The 23,832-nt window shown below is 61.9% G+C and overlaps 4 protein-coding genes across 12 annotated transcripts in view; 2 read left to right on the top strand and 2 right to left on the bottom strand.

The window, feature by feature from the left end:
• AXIN1 (axin 1) overlaps nt 1–3,154 on the top strand; it is a 62,558-nt gene extending 59,404 nt beyond the window's left edge. The window contains exons 9-11 of one of the 2 annotated variants that reach the window (XM_027043760.2): nt 224–331; nt 1,947–2,114; nt 2,281–3,154. In XM_027043760.2, coding sequence (XP_026899561.1) covers nt 224–331; nt 1,947–2,114; nt 2,281–2,407 — 403 coding nt within the window. In that variant the 3' untranslated portion in view covers nt 2,408–3,154. The remainder of the gene's footprint in view (nt 1–223; nt 332–1,946; nt 2,115–2,280) is intronic. The other variant, XM_027043761.2, reaches the window with a different exon arrangement.
• Nucleotides 3,155–3,436: 282 nt separating this feature from the next.
• On the bottom strand, nt 3,437–7,130 carry PDIA2 (protein disulfide isomerase family A member 2). Its single transcript, XM_027043772.2, has 11 exons — nt 6,908–7,130; nt 5,540–5,746; nt 5,338–5,471; nt 5,119–5,256; nt 4,931–5,047; nt 4,722–4,847; nt 4,453–4,650; nt 4,228–4,348; nt 3,966–4,147; nt 3,678–3,788; nt 3,437–3,565 (listed from the first exon to the last, which is right to left on the bottom strand). The coding sequence occupies exons 1-11, from the start codon at nt 7,104–7,106 to the stop codon at nt 3,521–3,523; spliced, it is 1,578 nt and encodes a 525-aa protein (XP_026899573.1). The 5' UTR covers nt 7,107–7,130; the 3' UTR covers nt 3,437–3,520.
• A 131-nt stretch (nt 7,131–7,261) lies between these two features.
• ARHGDIG (Rho GDP dissociation inhibitor gamma) lies at nt 7,262–9,884 on the bottom strand. Its single transcript, XM_027043777.2, has 6 exons — nt 9,489–9,884; nt 8,219–8,398; nt 8,028–8,111; nt 7,871–7,947; nt 7,725–7,788; nt 7,262–7,630 (listed from the first exon to the last, which is right to left on the bottom strand). Exons 1-6 carry the CDS (start codon nt 9,559–9,561, stop codon nt 7,431–7,433), a joined length of 678 nt encoding a protein of 225 aa, XP_026899578.1. The 5' UTR covers nt 9,562–9,884; the 3' UTR covers nt 7,262–7,430.
• Nucleotides 9,885–12,499: 2,615 nt separating this feature from the next.
• On the top strand, nt 12,500–23,521 carry RGS11 (regulator of G protein signaling 11). Of its 8 annotated transcripts, none has more exons than XM_027043768.2 (17): nt 12,500–12,625; nt 12,992–13,088; nt 13,168–13,218; nt 13,416–13,522; nt 14,214–14,265; nt 14,379–14,437; nt 14,657–14,733; nt 14,906–14,987; nt 16,371–16,439; nt 17,494–17,523; nt 17,609–17,670; nt 17,792–17,905; nt 18,014–18,129; nt 18,275–18,362; nt 18,459–18,597; nt 22,538–22,620; nt 22,714–23,521. In XM_027043768.2, the coding sequence occupies exons 1-17, from the start codon at nt 12,581–12,583 to the stop codon at nt 22,835–22,837; spliced, it is 1,395 nt and encodes a 464-aa protein (XP_026899569.1). In that variant the 5' UTR covers nt 12,500–12,580; the 3' UTR covers nt 22,838–23,521. The 8 variants fall into 8 exon arrangements, with proteins under 8 accessions (XP_026899569.1, XP_053069280.1, XP_026899564.1 ...); XM_053213305.1 differs by having other exon boundaries at nt 17,446–17,523; nt 22,696–23,521; XM_027043763.2 differs by having other exon boundaries at nt 14,379–14,733; nt 17,446–17,523.
• The last annotated feature ends 311 nt before the right edge of the window (nt 23,522–23,832 follow it).

The raw sequence follows: 23,832 nt of genomic DNA, 5'->3' as shown, positions 1-23,832 counted from the left end.
CCTCGTGTTTCCTGACCGGCCCCGACGGAGCCCTGGAAGCCCCCGTCGTGTGGTGTGGTGTGGTGTTTTGTCCGCCCCACACGGTGGGAGCCTGGTTCGGCGGTGACAGACCCTCCCCGGGGCCCCTGCTCCGTCTGCCTGTCTATGGCCCCACTGTCACGGCGGAGCCTTGGCGGAGGCCCGACCCCAGCACGCGCAGCTCACCGCCGTGGTTGTTCCCTAGGTATGTGCAGGAGGTCATCCAGCGGGGGCGCTCCTGTGTCAGGCCAGCGTGCACACCTGTGCTGAGCGTGGTGCCAGCCGTGTCCGACTTGGAGCTCTCGGAGACAGAGTACGTGCGCCCCCCGAGGGTCTCGGTACCGCTTACCCCGCCTCCCGCGGGGGAGCCGCTGTTCCCAGGATCTGGGGCGTCGCGCCGGAAGAGCTGGAGCCGGCCTCAAGCTTCCGGTCTCTGTCAGAGGAGACGTGGGCCGTCCTGTGTGACACGTGGCCTCCGGGCCAGGGAGGGAGCTCTGACCTGCTGCCTCCGCTCTGGCCCCGTGTGCCCACCCGCCTTTACTTTCCTGAGCTTCCCAGCCAGCCGTTGGGGCTCGGTGGTCTGTGACTGGTGGTGCCTCTCCTGGCCCAGCACCGCGGGCGTGTGTGTCCGGGTGCCGTGAGCACACGGAGTCTGTCTAGCTCTGTTCTTGCGTGGAACGTGGGAACAGGTGCTTGGCGCGTCTGCTCCCCAGGCAGGCGTGGTGCAGGGCAGGTGTTGGGGACCTCATGTAGACGGTGCCGGCCACCCAACCCCTGTGCCTCTGCTCAGAACGGAGCAGAAACGGGGTCCCCCGCCTCATCCCACACAGTGGCTCATCACGTCCAGCCGGATGCCTGAGTGACTCAGAGCTTCCCCACCAGGTCACTCCTTGAGGGTGGTCTCCCGGCGGGGAGGGGCCCTGCATCCCTTCTGCGGAGGACCCCCGCCACCATGTTAGGTTGCAGCACTCAGGGAAGGAAAGCAGGCGCCCAGGAGCCCGGCTTGAGCAGCAGACGGCCAGCTAGCCCAAGGAACCGCCCCCTCTATCCCCCGGAGCACCAGGGAGACAGGGCGTCCCGTGGTGAGCTCAGGAGGCCTTCCCAACATGACGCTGCACCCGCTCCTGGCAGGGCGGCTGGTGGGGGCCAGGGGCTGTGTCCGAGCACACCTGGGCAGCTCCGGGGCGGTCACAGGGACGGGGACCACTACGGGACGGAGGGCGCGCTGCCTGTGCGGTCTCGTCACCCATCAGGACAGATGGCCCTTCGGAGTGGTCCCGGGCAGGAGACCGTGCTGGCCTCACGGCCCTCCCTGCAAATCTGGCCGGCCACTGCCTCTGCTCTTCAGACCAGCTGTCTGCGGTGGAGGTAGGAGGGCGGGCAGGTTCATTTCCAGACCCATGCACGGTGCCATTCGCCCAGCCTCTGGCGTTCAGAGTTTCTGAAGCTTTAGGGCTTCAGGCCTCTCCTAAGGTACAGGTAGCGTAGCCCAGCCTAGAGGTGGGGGCTGCGTTTTTTCCAGTAACCTAGGCGTTTTTTCCCATGCCTCGCGATGGGATCCACCATGGGTTCTGGCCCTGAGAAGCCACGTTCGTGTGGTCTGGGTAGGAGGTGACGTGCTCCAGCCAGCTCAGGACACAGGGAGGCTGGAGGCCACGGGCATGAGGGGAGATGAGCTGGCATCCATGCTGTAGATTTCGGAGCGTGTGGCCGGACCGGAGCCTCTGGTTGAGGCCCCACACGGAGTGAGGCCACAGGGCGCTGCGGGTGAGGGGTATCCGGGCTTTCGCACTCGTGGTGTTTGCACACGGCCAGGCCGGCTCATCCTCTCTAGTCCTTATCCCCTGTTTGTAGGGGGCCCGAAGCCCTTTGGGGTGTGTCCTGTGTGACCCCGAGCCCAGCGGTCACCACTGCGCCTCTGCCCCCAGGTCGAAGTCGCAGAGGAAGGCGGGCAGTGGGAGCGCCCAGCCGTGTGACAGCATCGTGGTGGCCTATTACTTCTGCGGGGAGCCCATCCCGTACCGGACCCTGGTGCGGGGCCGAGCCGTCACTCTGGGCCAGTTCAAGGAGCTGCTGACCAGGAAGGGCAACTACAGGTGAGGGCCAGGCAGCGCGGGAGACCCTGCGGTGGGCAGCACACGTGTTGGTGGCCGGGGCCCTGCGGCGTCTGTGTGCACGGGAGGGGAGATGAGGCCGCTGGGCCAGCAGAGGAGGGGACGAGGCCCTCACCTCCTCTGGCCGCCTCTGGCCCGCGTCCTCCAGATACTACTTCAAGAAGGTGAGCGACGAGTTTGACTGCGGCGTGGTGTTTGAGGAGGTTCGGGAAGATGAGACCATCCTGCCGGTCTTCGAGGAGAAGATCATCGGCAAGGTGGAGAAGGTGGACTGACCCGCCAGCCGGGCCTCCGCGCCAGGTTGGGCCCTCGTCAGGCAGGGGCCAGGGCAGCCTCCGAGGGTCCTGTGGGTCACCTGCTTGGCGTGTATGCAGACAACACAACTACTGGCAGAAGGCCACCCGCCTCTTCGGGCCATCTGTGTCCGGACGGGCAGGGGTCCCTCTGCGGGTCCCACAGGCCTCCGTCCTGCAGCTGACGAGGAGGGTGCGCGGTCCACTCCTCAGCAATACCCGGTCCGCCTGGGCGGGGAGCCCGCCCTGGAGCCACCTCGACCGCCCTCCATGTCGCCCTGCTGCTGACCGCGGGCAGGCCCGCCCGCTCCTCGCCCCGCGCTCACACTGCAGGCTCTGCCCCTCCCCCTGGGACTCGTCCACCGCGCCCTGCCCCGCTCGGGCCTGGCCCGGGCCTGGGGGGCCAGGGGCCCCGCGGGGGCCACTGTAAATTGTACATGTCACCGAGTGCCTTCAACACAGCTTGTCTCTTGCCTGCCACTGTGTGGATCCGGCGCCGGAGCCCGGAGCGCTCTCCCTCCTCCACCCTCCGTTTCCAGAGCGCGGGCTCAGCGGGTCCCGGGCCCCCCCACCTCCCCTTTAAGGGCCCGTGTAAATATGTACATTTCTCAGGCCAGGGCCAGCGGGGTGGAGGGGGCTGCCCCAGCCCATTTTTCATGCGCTGACTTGTACAATTATCTTTTCAAAGGTACTTGGATAATAATGGAATAAAATCATTTTTGAACCTTCTCCGGCGATGGAGACACCTGTTTTCTGTGGGTGGAGCCTGGTGGCCTGCTTGCCATTGTCCACCACGGCACTTCAGGCCTCTGAGGGTCCCCTGTGTGTGTGGGGTGTCCGGTGGAGGTACACTGACAGCTCTGGAGAGGGTGGGTTCCCAGACCCTGATCTGGGTCAGAGACCCACCCAGAAGGGCTGGGGGCAAGGGCTAGGACGCATTCAAGACGGAACGGGCCCAGGAGGTTCTTGGGGGGCCGGGGGGCCGGCCGTGCTCAGGAACCACACACACCGTGCAGGATCAAAAGCTCTTTATTCACTGGCTCCTCAGTGAACCATCTGGTGTGGGGGCACCAGACGGTGATGTTGGGGGGGCGACTACAGCTCCTCTTTGGGCTCCGTGGTGGAATTGGCCGGGGTCTCCTGGAAAGGGTCACAGAGCCCCGGCTAGAAGCTGTGCCCTTGACTCACCCCAGCCCCTGGCACCCTCACTGCCACGTCCAGAGACTGGGAACCTTGGGAAAGAGGCACCCACCGGGAAGGGTGCTGCGGGCTCCTCTGTGGGCTCCTCTGCGGGCAGCTCGCCCCCGTTGTCCAGGAACTTGGAGAAGGTCTCCAGGTCCCTGGTGCGTTTGTATTCAATCACCTAAGGAGGGACACGAGGCGCTGGAGAACACGCCTCCCCCAGCTCTGCACCCTGCCCACATCCTCCCAGGCCCTGCCGCTGGAGGCCCTGCCCTATCTCTTGGCCATGGCCGAGGCCCGAGGAAGGTGCGGACCAAGCCGCAGACCGAGGAAGACGGGGTCTCTTGCCCTACCTCACCTTGCGACCCGGCCCCGCGGGGAAGAACTTGAGGGTAGGGAAGCCGTGCACAGGGAAAGCCTCCAGCTCGTTGGCTGTGGCGTCCAGTTCCGCAATGATGATGTCCTCGTGGTCCTTGTATTTCTCGGCCAGGGCCTCCCAGGCCGCGGCCATCTCCTTGCAGTGGGTGCACCAAGGGGCGTCTAGGACAGCGGGGCGTTGGCACAGCCGGCAGAGGCCCCCACCTGCCCGCTGCCCACCACCCGTGGCCCGCTGCACTCACAAAACTTGATAAACACATTCTTGGTTTCGTCGAAAGCCACCTGCTCAAAATTCTTGCCCACGAGGGTCTTGACCGGCCGCTGATCCCAGTCAGGGGGCAGCTCCTGGCTCAGGAGGTAGGGCTGGGGGAAACCAGGCCGGGTGCTTCACTGGGGGGCTCTCCTGGGCACTGCTGCTCCCCTCCTGCCCGCCCCCCCTTTCCCGGGTGGGCAGTTCAGCAGCAGACCTTGACCTCGCCGCCAAGGACCGCGTGGCAGAAGGCGGTGACGGAGGTTGCGGTGAGCGGCCCCCCGTGTGCAGGTGCGTACTTCTTGGTGGTCTCCATGTTGATGAAGCGCAGGGTGGGGGCCTCCTCAGCCTTGAGGCCGAAGTACTGCAGCACGTGGCCATTGTCGGCACCGACGTCCACGACTACGAACAGCACCTGCCGGCAGGCAGTCGGTGCCGGTCAGCCCACATCCCCACCACCCCGCCTCCCCCCATCCCAGCCGGTACCTGCCCCCGGAATGGGGGAGCTGCCTCCCCGAAGCCAGCCAGCAGCTCCCGGTGGGAGGCCAGTGTCTGGTTGACAAACAGCAGCAGGTGGTTGAGGATCCTGGCCGAAAAGATCTTCGGCGACGTCTGCAAGGGCAAACCGCACTCGCGGGGGCTGGCTCCCCTGGACACGACCCCACCCCTGCAAATGCACCCACAGTCCAACTCACCTGGCTGTTGAATTCTGTGACCAGACGCATGCTGTGCGTGAGGAGGAAGTGCGACAGGTCGCCCTGATCCAGGCCCAGCTCTTCGTCCACTGGGAAGTCTGCCCGGCCCTCGTCAAACTGGACAACTCAGCGGGGGTCAGCAGGAGCCAGGGTCCTGAGCCCCGACCCCCACCTTGGCCCTGACCCACCTTCTTGAAGAGCACCACGGTGTCCTTGGTGAGGCCAAACTTCTGAAAGAGCTTTGGCTGGTCAGTGAGGCCAAAGGTCATGTCCAGGGCATCCTGGGCCAGGGCCAGGAAGGTAGCCACGTCCTCGTCCTGCAGGTCCTAAGGAGCCCCAAGCCTGTGAGGTCAGCTGGCACTGCGGGCCCTGCTCCCATGGCCTGGACCCCAGTACCACCAGCTCACCTGGAAGAAGCCAATGACCACAACATCCCGGCCGTCGATCAGTGCCTGGGCACCGTCCTCGTCCTCCAGCCGGGTGGCACTGGGCCCCGCCCGCCGCCTCAGCCATTCAGCGATGCCCTCAGCCTCTCTGGGGCCTGCAAAGAGTTGCCTCAGCCTGGGCCCAGCCCCCCGCCCCCGCCCCCCTCGTGCCCGCTCCCCCTACCGGTGTACTCCTCCGGGTGTGTGCGATTCCCATCGCGGAAGAACTTGAGCGTGGGGTATGCGGTCACAGCAAACTCCTCCGTCAGCTCTGTCTCTGCAGGCCCGTCCACCTTGGCCAGCCTGGCTTTGGCTGACTCTGCCGCCAGCAGGGCTGCGGCCTTGCTGTATTCGGGGGCCAGTGCCTTGCAGTGCCCACACCATGGGGCATCTGGGGGACAGGGCCATGAGTGTCCCCGACCGGCCTCCACAGCCCCAGCCTGGGCTCCTGCTCCCTCCCGGCCAGAACCTTGGGATCAGTCAGGTCTGGCAGAGAGCACTCCTATCCACGCTTCCCGAATCCTTTGGGGGCCCATCTGACCCTCTGCAGCAGAGCCAGACTCAAGGTCCCACACCGGGGGGCGGCGGGCGGTGGGGGTGGGGGGGGCGTGCAGCGGCCAGCACCGCCCCGACAGTGAGTTTGAGAAGAACCCTCCAGCTGCTGCTCCCTGGCCACCTGTGCCTGCTTGCGGAAGCCTGCCATCTAGGAATGGCTTTCACGTGTGTAAAGTTTTGCAAGAATCCACCGAAGAGGGGGGCGCCTGGGGGGCTCAGGTGGTTGACTGTTTGTCTGACTCTTGAATTTGGCTGGGGTCATGATCTCACGATTCATGGGATCGAGCCCCACATCGGGCTCTGAGATAACAGTGCAAAGCCTGCTTGGGATTCTCTCTCTCCCTCTCTCTCTTCTCCTCTCCTGCTCATGTGCCTGCTCTCTCAACATAAATAAACATTAAAAACATGTCTTCTTTAATGTTTATTTATTTAATGTTTATTTAGAGAGAGAGAGCGAGAGAGAGAGCACGCGCACTCTCAAGTTGGGGAGGGGCAGAGGGGGAGACACAGAATCCGAAGCAGGCTCCGGGCTCCGAGCTGTCAGCACAGAGCCCCACGCAGGGTTCGAACTCACAAACTGTGAGATCATGACCTGAGCCAAAGTCAGACGCCTAACCCACTGAGCCCCCCCCCAGGCGCCCCTATTCTTTTTCTAATCCATAGCAGAATATGCAAGGCCTGAATGCTATGTGGCCCCTCACAGAAAGAGTTGCAGATGGATGGTGATCTAGGGTCTTCCCTGCACCTGCGCCTCCCTCCCCAGCCCCACCCTCCCCTGCTCAGGCTGGATGCCCCCAGGCCCAGCTCAGTCCCAGGGCGTTGCTTCCGGTGCCCTTCCATGGAGCCCCAGGAGCACAGTGGAGGGCCAAGTGCCCACAGGGGAAGTCCCTCATGTGCACAAGCCCCGGCTACACAGGGTGGGGAGTTGAACCCCCCCCCCCCCCCCGCCCCGGGGGGCCCCTGTGGCTCCTCCAGCCCTCTGGCCCGGTGCACTCACAGAACTGCACCAGCAGAGTGCGGTGCTCCCGCAAGGCCAGGCCGAGGTTGCGCCGGCTCAGCACCAAGATCCCATCCTCCTCAGGGATTTCCTCCTTGGGGGGCTCCTCCTCGGGCTCCCCGGGCCCTGGCCCCTGGCCCTCTGGGCCCGAGGCCCCAAGCAGCAGCAGCAGCAGCACAAGCAGGAGCTGGCCGTCCATGGCAGTGCTGGGCCCACGAGGCGGGGGGCAGATAAGGGGGCCGGGGGCCAAGCAGCAGCTGCCACGTGGCACCCAGTCCTAGTCCCAGGAAGATAAGGCCACGAGGCTCCCCCCACCCCCAGGGGAGGGGAGGCAGACAGAGGCAACACCAAGGGCACCGAGACAAGGTGACGTTTAATAGGACTGTTCAGGGCACAGTGCCAGCCCAGGAAGGGGGTGTCCCAGGACCGGAGCAGAGGGTGTGGGGGTGTGGTCACTGACTGCAGGGGCAGGGGAAACAAGGACCCCAGGTGGGCTGAGGACAGCCCCCGGGGTAGGGGACGTTCAGCTCTTCCAGTCTTGGCAGATGTGGAGGCCCCACTCCCAGGACATGTGGTCTGTCCTGTCATCGTCAGTGAAGAAGGACGTGACCACGTAGGCACCCCGCACCAAGGCTCCTCGAGGCACCTCCTCCACCGGGGTCACAAACTCATACTCCTGGGCGCTAGGGCCATAACTGCCCACCATGTACACCGCCTTGTCCACTGGGGGAGGGGGAGGTTGTCAGGGGCCACCCTCTGCCGCAGCCGCCCCCCCCCCCCCACAGCCCCCCAGGCCAGCCCTCCTCGCTGCCCTCACCACGCAGGCCCTGGCGGTAGGTGTGATGCAGACACTTGAGGCCACTGACGATCTCCTTATTGACCTGGGGGACAGAGGGTGTTAAGGGCCCCTCTGGGGGGGCTGGCCCTGTGTTGGCAGGTGTCCCCCGCGACAGCTGCCCTCACCTTAAAGGTAATCTTCACTTTGTAATCCACACCCTCCTTCAGGACAAACACCTGGTTTTTCAGCGCAGCCAGCTCCCCTGCGAGGGACAGTGCAGCTAAGTGTGACGGTGGAGACCCTGCCCCAGGAGCCCCACGGCGGGCGAGGGGGGGGCAGTACCTGTGAGGTCCATGGTGATGGGCCCTGGAGCCTGCTCAGACATCAACGTCAGCCTGGTCACCTGCACATTAGGCAGGCTCGGGTCTGAGGAGAAACCGGAAGTCACCAGGACGGCTCCCCCCCAACCACCCCCGCCCCGCCCCAGCCGCCCGGCCTCCGCCCCTCCCCTCTGGGCCCAGAGCCCTACATACCCACGAGAGGTGGCAGGGGCCCCAGCAGTGCCCGCTTGTACTTGACCAGGCTCTCGTCATCAGGGTCCAGCTGCTGGATCTCCTGGAGGCTCTTCCTCCCCGGGGCCCGGTACTCAGGCACGGCCTCATCCAGTGCCTCGTCGGGCGACAGCTGTCTCCCCTCCTTGTCGGTCAGGAGGACTGAGGGTTGGGGAGGAGCATGAGCAGCTGTGACCAGCTGACCCTGGCATTCACTCATCAAACCGAAGCCCCCCACCTGGCCAGCTGTGCCTCTCAGTGCCCAGAGGGACTTGGTTCAGGGAGGGGGGTGGGTTAGGGAAAGGGATGTGTGCTCAGAGAGGGAGGGGTGCATGGGGGGTCGGGGCAGAGAGGTGGGCTGGGAAGAAACAGAGCAGCATCTGCACCCAAACCTTTTAGGAGGAGGCTGGGGGGTTGGAGAAGGCTCCTGAGAGAGGGAGCCAAGCGACACCCCGGAGGCACCAGCTGCCTTTTCTGGCCCAGCAACCCATCCATCCGGGGCTCCTCCCTGACTCTGAGGCCAAAGGTGGGGGGAAGGAAGACCCTGAATGGGGCACAGCCCCAAGGACTGGAGGCCACCACGGTGGAGTGGTGACCTCCGAGGTCTTCCCTGGGGCAGAGGCCCTGCCCTTCACATCTCGGAAAGCCTTCCTGCTGTCCCAGGGGTTCCTCTTGGTAGTGTTCCTGGGGCACAGAGGGGCTTCTCTCTAAACCCCTGCCTGCGCTCATGCTCTGAGGTTACCTCCCTGGGCGCCTTCAGACTCAGTCTCCTCGAGCCCCTTCCCATGGTGCCTGGGAGCAGGGGTCTCGCTAAACCCCTTCCCACAGTGTTTTGGGACAGGATCTTTTCCAGTCCATGCTCTCTGCACTCCAGGCTCCTCAATGATCACCACACGCCCTGAAGGAGCCCTCGCCCCACCCAAGGGAGGGGGGATCTCAGGGGCAGGTTCCCAAGGGGAGAGGGTCTCGCAGCCACCCTGGCTTCACAAACAGACCCGCCCACTCTTGGCTCCTTCTTCCGCCTCCCCCCCCTTCCCCCCCCAGCCAAGGTCTACCCTGGACGAAGCCCTCCACCCCCGCCCCACCCCGCCAGAGCCCAGGCGGGGGACCACGCCACGATTTCCCCTCCAGTTACCCCAAAGTTTCCGCGGGGGAGGGCGAGCCCCCGCCCCGGGCCGAAGCCTCCTCACCCCACCCCCCGCCCGAGACCCCCGCCCACGTGGCCGCCCTGGCCCCAGCCCAGCCAGCTCACCTCGGGCGCACAGCGCCAGCCGGAGCAGCTCCAGCAGCTGCGCCCCCAGCTCACACGCGTCCAGGCCCAGCATGGTGGCCCGCGGCCCGGCTCCGCCGCGGAGCCGCCGAGGAGCCGCCGCCCGCCCCGCCGCCGCCCGGCTCGGCGCTCAGCCCCGGCGCGACTGCGGTGAGCTCATCCCGGCCGGGAGCGCCCCCCGCGCCCAGCGCCGCGCCCGCGCCGCGCGCCCCCAGCCGCTCCGCGGACCCCGCGCAGCCCCGCAGAGACGCGCTTGTCGCCCGCACGGCGCCGGCACCTGGGCGTCCCCGCCGTGGGCGCACCAGGAGCCCGCACAGCCGCCGCGGTCACGGACCCAGCCGCCGGCCCAGCCTGCACCCCGCTCTGTCCGTCAGAGCTGCCCCACCCCTACGGCGCCCGCGAGAGCCTGGGGGATTCTCCGGGGAAGCCCTCTGGGAGGGGCGGGTGGGGGTGGGGGCGCCCAGTGGAGCAGGCGTGCCCCTCCTCCCCCAGGTCCCCAGGCTCTCGTTACCTGCAGGCGGTACAGGCCACACCTGGGGCTCCACAGTCCCCCACCCCACCCCCACCCCCACCCATCTTCTGTCTGGGCAGAGGGGACTCCTGGAGTCTGCCCAGCCTGGGGAGCTGGGGGGTGTGTGTGTGTGTGTGTCTGTGCAGTCTTCTGGCTCCACATCCCAGAGGCTCACAGAGGACCCGTGTCCGCATACCCAGAGACTGGAGGTCCCACCCACAGAGCGAGATGCAACATGGAGGCACACAGCCATTCCCCTAGTGTTTATGGACAGGGCTGTGTGAATGTGCCCTGGTCTCTGCAGGCTCTGTGCACCCAGGCCGTAACGAAGGGCCCTGTCCTTGAGGAGGAAAGGACACACTGACCCAAAGTAGAGTCCTGGTGGTGGAGAGCCGAGATGGGGGCATAAAAGGGGCTTCTGGTCTTGATGCGTGGACAAACTTTGGGGTAGGCAGATGGGAGCAGCCAGTGCAGGGAACAAGGGTGAGCTGGGTCTCAGGCTGGGGACAGCTAGATCCAAGAGACGTGAGTGGAGCACGTGGAGGAGACAGAACACCAGCCTGAGTCCCCCTTCTTCCTTATGCCTTTCTGCCCCACACCCCATTTCTGAAAATACCCAGGGATCAGACCCACCTTGCCCAAAACAAGAGGGAGTGTCCCTGCCACCCTGGCTTCACAAACAGGCCTGCCCATGCTTGGCTCCTTTGTTGCTGAAGCCCCCGTACCCCCACCAGAGCCCAGGTGGGGGACCATGTGACAATTTCCCCACCTGCACCCCCAAAATTTACACAGAGGAGGACCATGGATGCTAGGGGCACTTGGGCTTGGGTGGGGACTGTCCCCTCTGGAGCTCCATCTGTCCACAATCTTCCCAAGGCAGGATTCCCCCAGCTGGGGCCCAGGCCATTCTAGGGCCCCACCCCTGCTGCCCTTTCCCTGTGGCAGGGGTAGTTGGTTAGGGAAACCACTTGTCCCCAGGTGCACAGCTATGGCCTCTGGTGGCCTTCAGCTTCTGTGGATGCCCACTCATCCAGAGAGGACAGGCAGGCCAGGCACCAGCCTGACCCCACCTGTGTGGGTGGGGATGGTTGGGAGAAGGTCACTGGGATCTGAGGGAGATCCCTGGCGGAGGCAGGACTCCCCAACCCATCCTGGACCTGGCCTTGCTAGCAGTGGACATAAATCGGTCTGAGGCTGCAGGACAAAGGCCAACCCCCCGTCCTGCTCTGTCCCCAGCATCCCTGAGGCAGGAGGGGAGGACAGAGACTCTATCTCCAAAAAGCAGAGATAGACCTGGTTGGACTTTTTTTTTAAGTTTATTTGTTTTGAGAGAGAGAGAGAGAGAGAGAGAGAGAGAGAGAGAGAGAGAGCAAGCACACGCGCTCAAGTGGGGGAGGGTCAGAGACAGAGGGAGAGAGAAAATCCCAAGCAGGCTCCATGCTGTCAGTGCAGAGCCCCACATGAGGCTCGATCCCACAAACTGTGAGATCATGACCTGGGCTGAAACCAAGAGTCGGACCTTGACCACCCGGGCCTCAACCAGCCAGGCGCCCCTTGTTTGAATTTCTTATAAATGTCCAGCAAAGGGGTTCTGAGGTGTAGTGGCCAAGCTGCTGGCTGGTGTAGGGGGAGGAAGGGCCAGGACAGGGCCCTGAGCCTAGAGGCTGCAAGGGAACCACGAGTGGGGCGGGCGTGTTGAGATCCCCCCTCCCCAGTAAAGGTCCTCTCCCACAGTCTCAGATATCCTGTATCTGTGGAGTCTCTCTGCCTGTTCCCCAACTGGTCCTGCCCAGGCCTCTGTGCAGCTGGGGGGAGAGTGAGCCTTCTGCCACCTTTCCCCCCACCCAGCACACCTGCGACAGCCAACCTGAGGCACCAACATGGTGTGACGCATGGTGTCACGGTCACAGAAACACACTCCTAGGACAGTCAAGCCCTTTGCCCTGACCTCACAGCCCCCTCCACCACTGGGGCTGCCGCATCCTGAGGAGGTCACACATGGGCTGGTTGGGGGAGGGGGGGTAGGGATTACAAGAGACCTTGAACTGCTGTCCCCATCCACCCCACAAGGACCCTCTCCTGGAGACCCTCCTCTCCCTGAGCCCCCCACCCTGTCCCAGCTGAGCCCGGATTCCCTCATTGACCTCCGCACCATGGCCCCAGGGCGGGCATCTCCACGGCCCACCTCGCGGCCCCTCCCGCAGGCGCAGGCCTCAGTTTCTCCCGTGTCGTAGGGGTGATTCCTCCAGACTTCAGACCCCAGACCCCGTGTGCCCTGAGGGCTGACACTGCCGGGGCAACCCCCCCCCCCCCACCTCCCGCAACTACTCCGGGGGTTGCGCAGGGCGGGTCTTCCGGGGCGTGGGGGCGGATCTCGTGGGGAGGGGCGTGTCTTGCGAGGACGTGAGGGCGGGTCTTGCGGGGCGTGGGCGGAGAGGGGCGTGAGGCGGGTCTTGCGGGGCGTGGGGGCGTGGGGGCGGGGAGGGGTGGGGCGTGCGGACCGCGGGGCGGGGGGAGGGGGGGCGGCTCCCGCCCCCACCAGCCATCTGGCCTTCCCGCCGCCATGGCCGGCGTTCGCGCGGGTGCGCAGATGCCGCATCTGAGCAAGGTGGGTGCCGGTTGGGGGTCCCGCCATACCCTCAATTTCCCGGCATCCGAGGCCGGGAGCCGAAGAGGGGTGGGCGTGGGTGCGCGCGAGTGTGGCCGCGGGTTTGGGGGCGACAGCGCTTTGTGAGGCGAGGCGGGGCGAGGCGGCGGAGACCTGGGCTGCGGGGGCGGGAGTCGCCTCTAGCCTCCGCCCCCGCCCCCACTCCTCCGCCGCCCGCCGCGGCCTCAGATGCCACCGTCGTGCGTGCGTGTTAATCTTCTCTGAGCGCACTGGTCCCGGGCTCTCGGCCCTTTCCGGGGAATCGGGGTCTGGGGCGGGGCGGGGGAGGCGGGCCGGAACAGTCCCTCAAGGCCCCCCTTCGCCCAGATGGAGCGGGTGGTCGTGAGTATGCAGGACCCCGACCAGGGCGTGAAGATGCGGAGCCAGCGCCTGCTCATCACCGTCATTCCGCACATGGTGGCTGGTGAGGCGCCGCGGGGGCTGGGGTGGATGGAGGCCCTGCCCGAGCCTACCCCCACCCCATGCCAATCTCTGCTGTGCAGGCAGCGACCTCGTGGAGTGGTTGATCCAGAAGTACTGCATCTCAGAGGAGGGTAAGGGGGTCAGCCCCTTGCTCATCCGGTGCCCCACCCCTGCCGCGCCTCCTGTCCCCTGCCCCCTGCCCTGGGGTCGCTGTGCTGATGGGCGAGGCTGGGCTCACAGGTGTCAGGGCCAAGCCAAGTGTGCTGGGGAGGGAGAGCCCCGGGACTGGTTCTCCCAGGCTGAGCACTCACCACCCTGCCGCCCGCAGAGGCCCTGCACCTGGGCACTCTCCTGGTGCAGCACGGCTACCTGTACCCGCTGCGAGACCCCCGCTGTCTTGTGCTCCGGCCAGACGACACACCCTACAGATTTCAGGTCAGGTGCAACTGAGAGCAGGTGGAAAGCACAAACCCAGCAGCCCAGCTAGAGGGGACCTGTGGAAGGGGTTGGAGTAGGGCCTGGTGATGTCACCACAGGTCTGGGTCCACTGCCCCTCCCCCAGGCCCTTGGGGAGTGGTCCACTGCCCCAACCCACACGTGCCCTGTGATAGGAGGACCAGGATAAGGGGAGAGACCCTCAGTTTCTCTGAGGCCGCAGCAGGGGACCCATAAAGGGTATAGCACCTGTGGAGGATTCTGATGGTTTCCCTGAGAATCCTTAAACCCCCACCCAGGAAGAAGTCTGTGTGGGGCCTGAGGACAGGATTCTAGCATCTCAGTGCGTAACCTCAATCACGACAGACCTGTCCTGCCTGGCCTCCCTGGCAGTCCCCACACATAGTCTTTAGCACAGACTTGAGCAGGCCCCACCCCCACCCCCCACCAGGCGGTAGGGACTCAGGGAGCCCAGTCCAGGAGGCAGTGCTTGCAGGGGGCCCCAAGGGGTGAGTGGAGCTTGGTTCCAGGTGGGGAAGATGGCCAGTGGTGTGTGAGTCTCCAGCCTGTGGGCAGACAGGCAGATTCTGAGGCCGCCCAGTCTCTTCCCAAGGGGCCTGGGGAGGGGGACAACTCCTGGGGTGGGGAAGGTCCAGCAGGTCCCAGAAACGCTGTCCTTGCACCATACCAGACGCCCTATTTCTGGACAAGCACGCTGTGGCCAGCTACTGAGCTGGACTATGGTGAGTGAGGAGGAGCAGGCTAACCTGGGACAGCTTCCTGCCCTCTGAAGTGATGTCGCAAGGGACGAGGGGCAGAGATTTCTCCTCTGCAGCCTGGCCCCCTGTCCTTCCAGCCATCTACCTGGCGAAGAAGAACATCCGAAAGCAGGGGGCCCTGGTCGGCCACGAGAAGGTGGGACGCTCCCCTAGGCTGAGGCCAGCCAGAGGAACCCAAGCCCTGCTCTTGACCCCGGGGCCTCAGTTTGCCCTGGAGCACACACACAGCCCAGGCCCCGGGATGGTGCAGACACAAACACGGGATCCCTATATGTCTCAGTGGGGATGTGGGTGGTCCCTAACCCAGAGCTGGACAGGAGAGGGGTTGCCCAGGGTAGACCTCAACACCCTCCAGGAACACTATGGCCAGCTGCACAGGAAGATCAACCACGCATGGGACCTGGTGGTGATGCAAGCGAGAGAGCAGCTTCGGTGAGACCCTGCCCCACCCATGACTTGCGGGCATCGAGTGGGAGTTGCCCGGGAGGCCCAGCTGTACCAAGCCCTGGCTGTTTTCCCAGGCTCTGGCCTGAGGGTGGGGACAGGGCAGAAGAGGTGCTGTTGTGGGCACCCTGTCCCCCAGCTCCACCTACCCTCCCTCCAGGGCAGCTAAGCAGCGCAGGAAGGGGGACAGGCTGGTCATGGCGTGCCAGGAGCAGACGTACTGGCTGGTGAATAGGCCTCCGGTAATACCCTTGTGTGTGTGTGGCGGTGGGGGGGGGCAGTTCCTTGTATAGCAGCGGGATCTTGCCAGAAGGCAGTGTGTTTCCCTCAAATGCTCGCTCTGAACCTGCATTTTGAGCCTGTGATAAGGATGCGGCTTTCGGGATCCCAGCAGTAAGTTCTATTTCTGGGGTCCATGAGAACTGAGGCCCGGGCCTGCGTCCGCCTCCCATCCACACAGCCCAGGACAAACCGGCCTCTTTCTGGGTCTAAAGGAGGAGGCAAAGTGGAGTCAGGCTTAGTTATAGCTCTGAGGAACTGAGGTCACAGACCAAGAATTTTGGGGAGTGCTGGCCTGTAGCTAGGCTGTACCCAGAACCGCGGTCTGAGCAGGCGGTGTGCTAGTCCTCTGCTGTGGAGAGATGAGGCTGACCGGCTATCTTGGTCTGTGGGGGCGGTCAGAGCCAGCATGAATGCAAGTTCTTGTGGGAAAAATCCATGGAAGAGAAAAATGAGAGCGATCCATAGGCCTATAACTCATCAAGTGTGTGTCTGGGGGAGGGGGGTGTCTCTGGGAAATGACTCCTCCTCTTCCACCTGAGCGCCAGGTGGGCAGGATAGGGAGGTGGAAAGACAGAGCAGACGTGGCCCCGAGGCTGTGCACACAGGCTGAGGGCAGGGCAGCGGGGGCCTCCGGGCGAACAGGCATGAGGGCTCTGCCTGGTCCGAGGTGAGGAAGAGACCAGACGTGCAGATGCATTTGAGGATAGGGCAGCAAGATGTGGGGCGGGTGAGCATCTCGAGAAGGATGGTTAGGAGGGGGCTCCTGGCCAGCTATGTTTGTGGAGCACATGACAGTTGATCTTGGGGTAGTGAGTTCGAGCCCCATTAGGCACGGAGCCTACTTAAAAAAAAAAAAAAAAGGATTCTCAGGTTTGTGGTTTGAGTAGTCAGGAGCGGGGAGGTGAGCTCAGCTGAGGTGAGGTAATCATGGGGGTGAGGATGGGTAGAGAGCAGGCTTAGGGACTGGAGACTCAGGTTCTTAATTTTCTCTGAATGACAGCTTCTAATGTTTTGTGGTTTTTTTGATTTATTTAAGAGAGAGAGAGAGACAGGGCACAAGTGGGGAGGGCAGGGAGAAGAAGACAGACACAGAATCTGAAGCGGGTTCCAGAGCCTGACGCAGGGCTCGAACTCACGAACAGTAAGATCGTGACCTCCGCTGAAGTCAGACGCTTCACCAACGGAGCCCCCCCAGGTCCCCTGTAGTTTCCACTGAAGGAGGACGTGTGGGTGCAGGGCTTCCGTATATGAAGCTGGTGGGGGGCAGGAACACAAGACTAGGACGGGTCTCACCAGCCCACTTGGGCTGCACCCCTCACCTCATCTCAGCCTCCCCTCTGCAGCCAGGGGTCCCCAGCGTCCTGGAGCAGGGTCCAGAGCGCAGTTCCTGCACTGCCGGGCAAGCGCAGATGGTGAGGACCCCACACCATACCCCCAGACCACTCCCCACCCTGCACACATACCTCCCCCACCCCAACTTGGGGGCTGCTCACCCATCCATCCGTTTTTTCAAATGGCACTTGACCCTGCCGTCATGCCCCACTGCCTGTACCCCCGCTCCCAGGCCTCTGCTAACTCTCACCTCTTGCCTCCCACCTGCTGCACTGGGTGCAAGTAAGTGCGATGGGGCCCTGGGAAGAGTGGGAGCTCCTCCCCAGGCCGGGACAGCATCAGAACCCGGGGGAGTTGGAGGTGTGCCCTCGGTGGGGCCGCAGGCCTGAGGGGTCTGGGCCGAGCCAGCCAACACCCTGCATGGACTCCAGTGGCCTCTGGAACCAGAGGGAACTGAGCCAGGACAGACGTGGCCACACTTGGTGGCAGCCGAGCCCTCTGTTTCAGTTCCACAAAATGCAAAATATCCCACATCTAGTACCTTACAGATAAAACTTTTTCCTGACTTCAAAGTCCTAGTTCAAGATTGCAGGTTTGTAATTTTCTTGTTATAAAGTCAGCCGAAGAGAGCCGAGGCGAAAATTGAAGATCTCGGGCATCCTGAGGGTTCGCAGGTGTTGGGAAGGGTCAGCCCATCCACCTGGCCCGGAAGATGTGGCAGGCAGGTTCTGAGCTCTGAACAGGCTGAGATCACCCTGGAGCATAAGTTAGCGAGACTGACTTCCTGAGTGGGATTCTGTTGCAGTATTTCTCATGTATCTGCTGTTAAAAAAAAAAAAAAAAAAAAAAAAAGACCTAAGTACATTCGAAAATATGAAATAGTGACAGCTGGGGAACTGCAAGGTAACTTTGGAAACCTGAGGGCTCCATGGAACATTCTGGAAACCTTTAGACTAGAGGCCCCCAGAAGCTTCTTGGAAAGCCAGACCCCTCCATTGAGGAGGGGGCTTCAAGGGGCAAGGCAGGGGGCCTGAGCCATTCTCTATCAGCCCAGGGATGGACTCTTGAACTACGGTGGGTTTTCAGTCCCCACAGGGCCTGCCTTCTAATTGCAGCCCGCCCGGCCCTTTCCAGAACAAGAATATAGATTTCTACAAGCGAGAGGTAGGTCCTAGGAGTGGGTGGGAGAGAGGGGCCTGGGCTGGCTGACCCCCAGGCCAGGCCCCACTTCATAGGCCTCACGTCCTAGATGGAGCTGTGCAGAAAAGCCCTGGGCAGGGCCCGGGTGAAGTCCTCTGTCTGCCTTGAGGCGTGAGTGGGCTGAAGGGCACCGGCTGGGACCCCCGCCCAGAGCCCAGACCCTTCCTCGAGTGCCGTTGTCCCCACAGCCTGTCCCTGCACTGGCCCCTGGCACCGTCCCCCCACTCCCCAGGTACCTGAAGTTCAGCAGCCAACGTGAGCTGCATGATCCCATCATGTCAGGGTGCCTGCCTGGCAACCCCTGGGTCACAGATGATGACACCTACTGGACCATGAACGCACCCAGGTAAGCCCAGGGGGGGCAGGGAGCACTGCCCCCCCACCTCCCTTCCCACTGGGGCACTCCCCCCCCACCCCCCTGTTGCCGGCACATCCCTGTGCCCTGTCCCTCCAGCGTGGCTGTGCCCACGAAGCTCCGCGTGGAGCGATGGGGCTTCAGCTTCCAGGAGCTCTTGGAAGACCCTGTGGGACGGGCGCATTTCATGGCCTTTCTCGGGACAGAGTTCAGCGGTGAGAAGCCCCCTGCCTTGCTCGAGGCCCCTGTGAGGGATGCTGCTGCCTAGGACCATCCCCCGCCCCCCCCCCCCGCCCCTGCCACGTTTCTGCCGGCATGGCCAAGGCACAGGTTGGCCTGACCTGGCGTGTGGACCCCTAGCTGAGAACCTGAGCTTCTGGGAGGCATGCGAGGAGCTGCGCCACGGAGGGCAGGCCCAGGTCCGCGTCATGGTGGACGCCGTGTACCAGTGAGTGCCGAGGGGCAGGTGCCGGCTGTCCGCTAGGCCTGCGTGCGGAACCCGGACCCACAGGGCCTGTCTCCCGTCCGCCTTCTGCCGACACAGGCAGTTCCTGGCCCCTGGCGCTGCCCGGTGGGTCAACATCGACAGCCGGACGATGGAGCGGACCCTGGAGGGTCTGCACCAGCCCCACCGCTATGTGCTGGATGACGCCCAGCTGCACATCTACATGCTGATGAAGAAGGTGAGTGTGCAGGCCGGGAGGGCTCGGGGAGTGCCTGGCCCCGTGACAGCTGGGTCTGCACACCTGCTTCCCACCGGCTGCTGGCATGCTTAGACCTGCGGCCCAGGCTCCACTTTCACAGAGGGGCAAACTGAGGCTCAGAAGGGCTGAGGGCTTGCCCAAGCCACAGGCCTAAGGAGAGGTCCGGTCGTGATTTTAGAAAGGGTTTTAATATGGGGCGCCTGGGTGGCTCAGTTGGATGGGCATCTGACTCTTGATTTCGACTCAGGTCCTGCTCCCAGGGTCATGGGATCAAGCCCATGTCAGGCTCTGTGCTGGGCATGGAGCCTGCTTGAGATTCTCTGTTTCTCTCTCGCTCTCTGCCCCTCCCCCACTCATGCTCATGCTCTCTTCCTCAAAAGAAAAGTATTTTAACATGGAAAATCCGAAACGTGAACAAAAACATAGTCAAATGACCCCCACATACCTACTGCCTGGCTTCAAAAACAGTCAGCTCAGGGCCTATCCTGATTCATTGTCTGTCCTTCCCCCTGCCCCCCACCCCGTGACTTAAAGCCATTTCCAGACTTCCTATCTGTAGATACTTCAGGATCCTCTAAAAGACATGGACCCCCTCCCTCCCTTTTCAACGTGACCGCAGATGTCAGTATCACATACTGAACACAGGACCACTCAGTGTCCTCAAAGAGCCAGTCGGGGTCAAAACTTCCTCACTTGGCATCTGTGTTAAGTTCCCTGTTGTTGCTGTAAAAAAACACCACAAACTTGGCTTAAAGCAACACGAATTTATTCTCTTAAAGTTTTGGAGGTCAGAAGTCTGACATAGGTCTCCTGGGGGTAAAGTCAAGGTGTGGGTGGCACTGGTTCCTTCTGGAATCTCCAGGGGGAGAATCCCATGTCCTGCCTTTTCTAGCTTCTGCAGACGCCTGCCTTCCTTGGCACCTCCTCCTCCTGCGTCTTTATGCCAGTAGTCTAACATCTCTGACCTGTGTCTCTGGTCCTCCTGCAGCCCCCTCTTTGACTTATAAGGGCCTGTGGTGACACTGAGCCCACCTGGACAATTGAGGACATCTCCCCACCTCAAGATCGTTGACTTAACTCACATGTGCAAAATCCCTTTGCCTTATAAGAGACACCATCACAGTTCCAGAGGTTAGGGTATGGACATCTCTGGCATCTTCCCCTCTGAATGCCACAACCAAAAACTTACCTGTTTATTCAATTTGCTTGAATTTGGGTCCAAACGAAGTCCATATGTCAGAATGGGTTAATAAATCTCTTAAACCCCCTTTTATTTATTTATTTTTATTGTTTAAGTTTTTTTATCTTGAGAGTGCGTGAACAGGGGAGAAGCAGAGAGAGAGAGAGAGAGAATCCCAAGCAATCTCCACACTCAGTGCAGAGACCACCTCGGGGCTTGAACCCCGCGAGATCGTGACCTGAGACAAAATCAAGAGTCGGATGCTCAACTGACTGAGCCACCCAGGTGCCCCTTAAACCTCTTTTTAAAGCAGAGGCTTCTTCTCTACCTTTTCTTCTTTTTTTGTTTTGTTTTAAAGAAACTGGAGGTCCTTTGTCCTGTGATTTCCCACAGTCTGGGTTTTACTAATGGCGCCCTCGTGGTGTCCTTGTGTGTTTCTGCAGATTGGTAGTTACGTTTAAGACTTGATCGGATTCATCTTCAGTTTTTTCGTGTATTTGGTTTTGCCAAGGGTCTTTACTTCAGAGATGGTGTTCGGTGTGTTCTCCCATCGGGAGGTACGTGGGGCCCGGGCGCCTCTCCTTTTGTGATGGGAGCAGCCTGTGGCTTCGGTGCAGGCAAGGAGCTGGCCCGTCCCTGCCTCTGTTTAAGAGGGGGGACACTGCTCTGAGACACCTCTTCTCGCCTGCTCTTTGTGGCACAGTCGTTCAGGGAAGGCAGGATCAGTGCTTGACCCCTTCTTTTAGTCACCAGTTTTCACAATAATGCATCGTACCCACGGTGTCTGCCAAGGGTGGTAAGTCTGAGATAGTTTTAACCCCGATGTAAATCCACACTCTCACCAGATGACGGGTTTCGTTCCGCTCTGGTTCTTACCCTTAATTCCCGTGCAGAGGTCCAGCCTGCCAGCTGTTGGCTCCTGGGGCATTTGATGTGTTCTGAAATCCGTGCTGGCTTTCTTGCCTTCTGGTGTGGTGGCTTGTCCCCGGCTCCGCCTGTGCCAGAACTGGAGTCAGCCGTTTCCATGGGAAGCCCTGGCTCTTTTTCAAGGGTGTTTAGAAACCTTGATGCGCACGCTGATGTGTCCACTGTAACCTGAACTGTTTCGGGCCCTTTCAGTGAACAGAAGTAGGAGTATCAGTGTTTTAAACAGGATACATCAGGAGCTCGTACTGATGCTTCCTTTTTTTATTATTAATTTTTAGTTTATTTGGGGGAGAGAGACGCAGTACTAGTGGGGGAGGGGCAGGGAGAGCGAGAGAGGGAGACACAGAATCTGAAGCAGGCTCCAGGCTCTGAGCTGTCAGCACAGCATCTGATATGGGGCTCAAACTTACGAACTGTGAGATCATGACCTGAGCCTGAGTCGGACACTTAACCAACTGAGCCATCCAGGCACCTCTACTTTTTTTTTTTTTAAAGGTACATTTATTTATTTTTGACAGAGAGAGCACGTGCCTGTGTGCGTGTGGGGGGAGGGGCAGAGAGACTCCCAAGCAGGCTCCATGCTGTTAGCATGGAGCCTGACTTGGGCTCGAACTCCCGAACCATGAGATCATGACCTGAACAGAGATCAAGAGTTAGATACCCCGCCTACTGATCCGCCCAGGTGCCTCGTGACACTGCTAATTCAGGTTCAGGATTAGAGAATTTCCTTAACGTTGTTGACTTCCATCTCTTTCCTCACTAACCCACTGAAAATCTTGGTTCTCGACGATGCTAACATAATGACTCACTTGCTTTTTTCTCACATTTCACTCAGGAGTCTCAACAACACAGCATTACCATTTACCATACAGTCACTGAAAATGGTTTACTTTTTCCTCGGCTTGGTCCTCTGCACATACCCTCCTGCAGACGCCCCCTCCAGCAGCTATATTCCGTGTGGCCAGGGTGGTGTCACCGACTGGGTGCCTGGCTCACTTGTCCCACTTGACTTCCAGTGTTTGGGAATTGACTATTTGTTGTTTTATTTTATAATTATGTAAAGTGTCTACACAGTTTCAAAATCCTGGGGCGCCTGGGTGGCTCAGTCGGTTAGGCGTCCGACTTCGGCTCAGGTCGCGATCTCGCGGTCCGGGAGTTCGAGCCCCGCGTCAGGCTCTGGGCTGATGGCTCAGAGCCTGGAGCCTGCTTCCGATTCTGTGTCTCCCTCTCTCTCTGCCCCTCCCCCGTTCATGCTCTGTCTCTCTCTGTCTCAAAAATAAATAAAAAACATTAAAAAAAAATTAAAAACAAACAAACAAACACAAAATCCAATCAGCAAAGAAGGTACATTCAAGTGTTCTGTGGTTCTGTCCTGATCCTTCTGCTGTCTTCCCTTCTTCCCACTAAAATTAACTATTTGAAATTTATTTTTTTCTTTTAAATATAATAAGCAGTTGGGTTCATAGATTTCTCTCCCTCTTTATTGTATACTATGCAGTTTTACAGTTTTTCTCGACCTTGCTTTTTATTTTGCTCTGTGTTCTCCCCCTCACTCTCGGGGTACACAGAGAATGGGGGGGGTACCACGGTTCACTCCTAGCATGGGCACCCGGCCCCTGCCCAGCTTTTGTGGGTAAACTGGATAGGAGCCTAGGTCTCCCCAAGTCCGTCTGACTTGTTCTGGGGAGGTCTGGGGTGGTCGCCTCCAGCACTTCCGCTGGGGCGGGGTGGGGGGGACCTGGGGCTGGCGGAGGCCCCGGCAGTGGCAGGCTGGACTGGCAGGGGAAGCCGTCTGGGCGCGGTCTCTTGCAGGACTCCTACCCGAGGTTCCTGAAGTCTGCCGCCTACAAAGACCTGCTGGCCGAAGCCGTGATTCCCCCAGAGGCCAAGAAACGGTGAGCTTGTCTGTGCCCGGAGCAGTGCAGACCCGCAGTGAGGCGGGCAGGACCTCACGGCTGCCCCGTGCTCAGGTCCCGTCTTGCCCACAGGGTGTTCCCGTTCATGCGGAAGCTGCCGCATTCAAGCCCCAGCCCCGCTCTGCTTCCTGCCGCCACCTCTGGGGAGCCTGCGGCTGCCGCCGGTGGCCCTGAGTGTGGTGAGGGGGGCGCCTAAGTGGGCATAAGCGCCACCCTCACCTCTTGCCCAGGGTCCTGGCCACTTTTGAGAGCCCTGGCACGGGCGTCCCCTCATGCCCAGAGGCCCCGGCCTTGCTGTGGGGCAAACAGACCTCTCGGGCTCCCTCCCACCTTTGCCCTTGTCAAGCCCTCTCGACGCCTCCCCACCTCCAGAACCATAAACTGCTGGCAGATACCACGTGGGCCTCCGGCAGGTGGCACTTGTCATAGGGGAGATGCAGGCCGCCAGGTGGATTTCCCCGGGGCGCTCCGCCCAGTGTGACCCTGTGGGGACCCCACACCACGTCCCCGCTTCTGCTGGGGGCGCCTCAGCCTTCCAGTCAGCCTAGAGCCATCCTCCTGCGTCTCGTCTACACTGTGGCCGCCACTGTGCACGTCCCAGGCCTCATGCCCCAGGGGCGCCTCTGGCCGGTGTCCTGGAGGCTGTGGCTTCTCCAGCAGAGTTGCACAGGGACGGCCCCAACGGCCCCACCCTGGTGACAACTGGTGCCAGTTCCCCGCAGGGGCGGGTGGAGCCCTTGGGGGAGGAGGGGGACGCCAGACCCGGGGCGGAGGACAGTTGGTCCTCTGGGAGCGCAGCTCTGTGGGGCCAGAGGGAGCGGCGCCCCCCTTCCTGCTCCCACCCAGGCCCGACGCGGAAATAAAAGACCCGCAGCTCTCACTCTGAGCCCACTTTATTGTCCAAATCGTGGAGCGTGTGCTGTGAGGCCCACTGGTGGGGCGTGCACGTGGGGCGTGTCGGAGAGGCGTACCCGGTGAGGCGTGTGCGTGGGGCGTGTCGGAGAGGCGTGTCCGTGAGGTAGGTACGTGGGGCGTGTCCGCGAGAGTACCGGCGAGGCGTGTCGGAGAGGCGTACCCGGTGAGGCGTGTGCGTGGGGCGTGTCCGTGAGGCGTGTCCGCGAGGTAGGTCGGTGGGGCGTGTCCGTGAGGTGTGTCCGTGAGGCGTGTCGGTGGGGCGTGTGCGTGAGGCGT

This window comes from Acinonyx jubatus, chromosome E3 (assembly GCF_027475565.1).
Source record: "Acinonyx jubatus isolate Ajub_Pintada_27869175 chromosome E3, VMU_Ajub_asm_v1.0, whole genome shotgun sequence".
Lineage (NCBI taxonomy): Eukaryota > Metazoa > Chordata > Mammalia > Carnivora > Felidae > Acinonyx > Acinonyx jubatus.
Note: the sequence above shows the minus strand (reverse complement) of the source record. Positions and strands in the feature narration are given on the sequence as shown.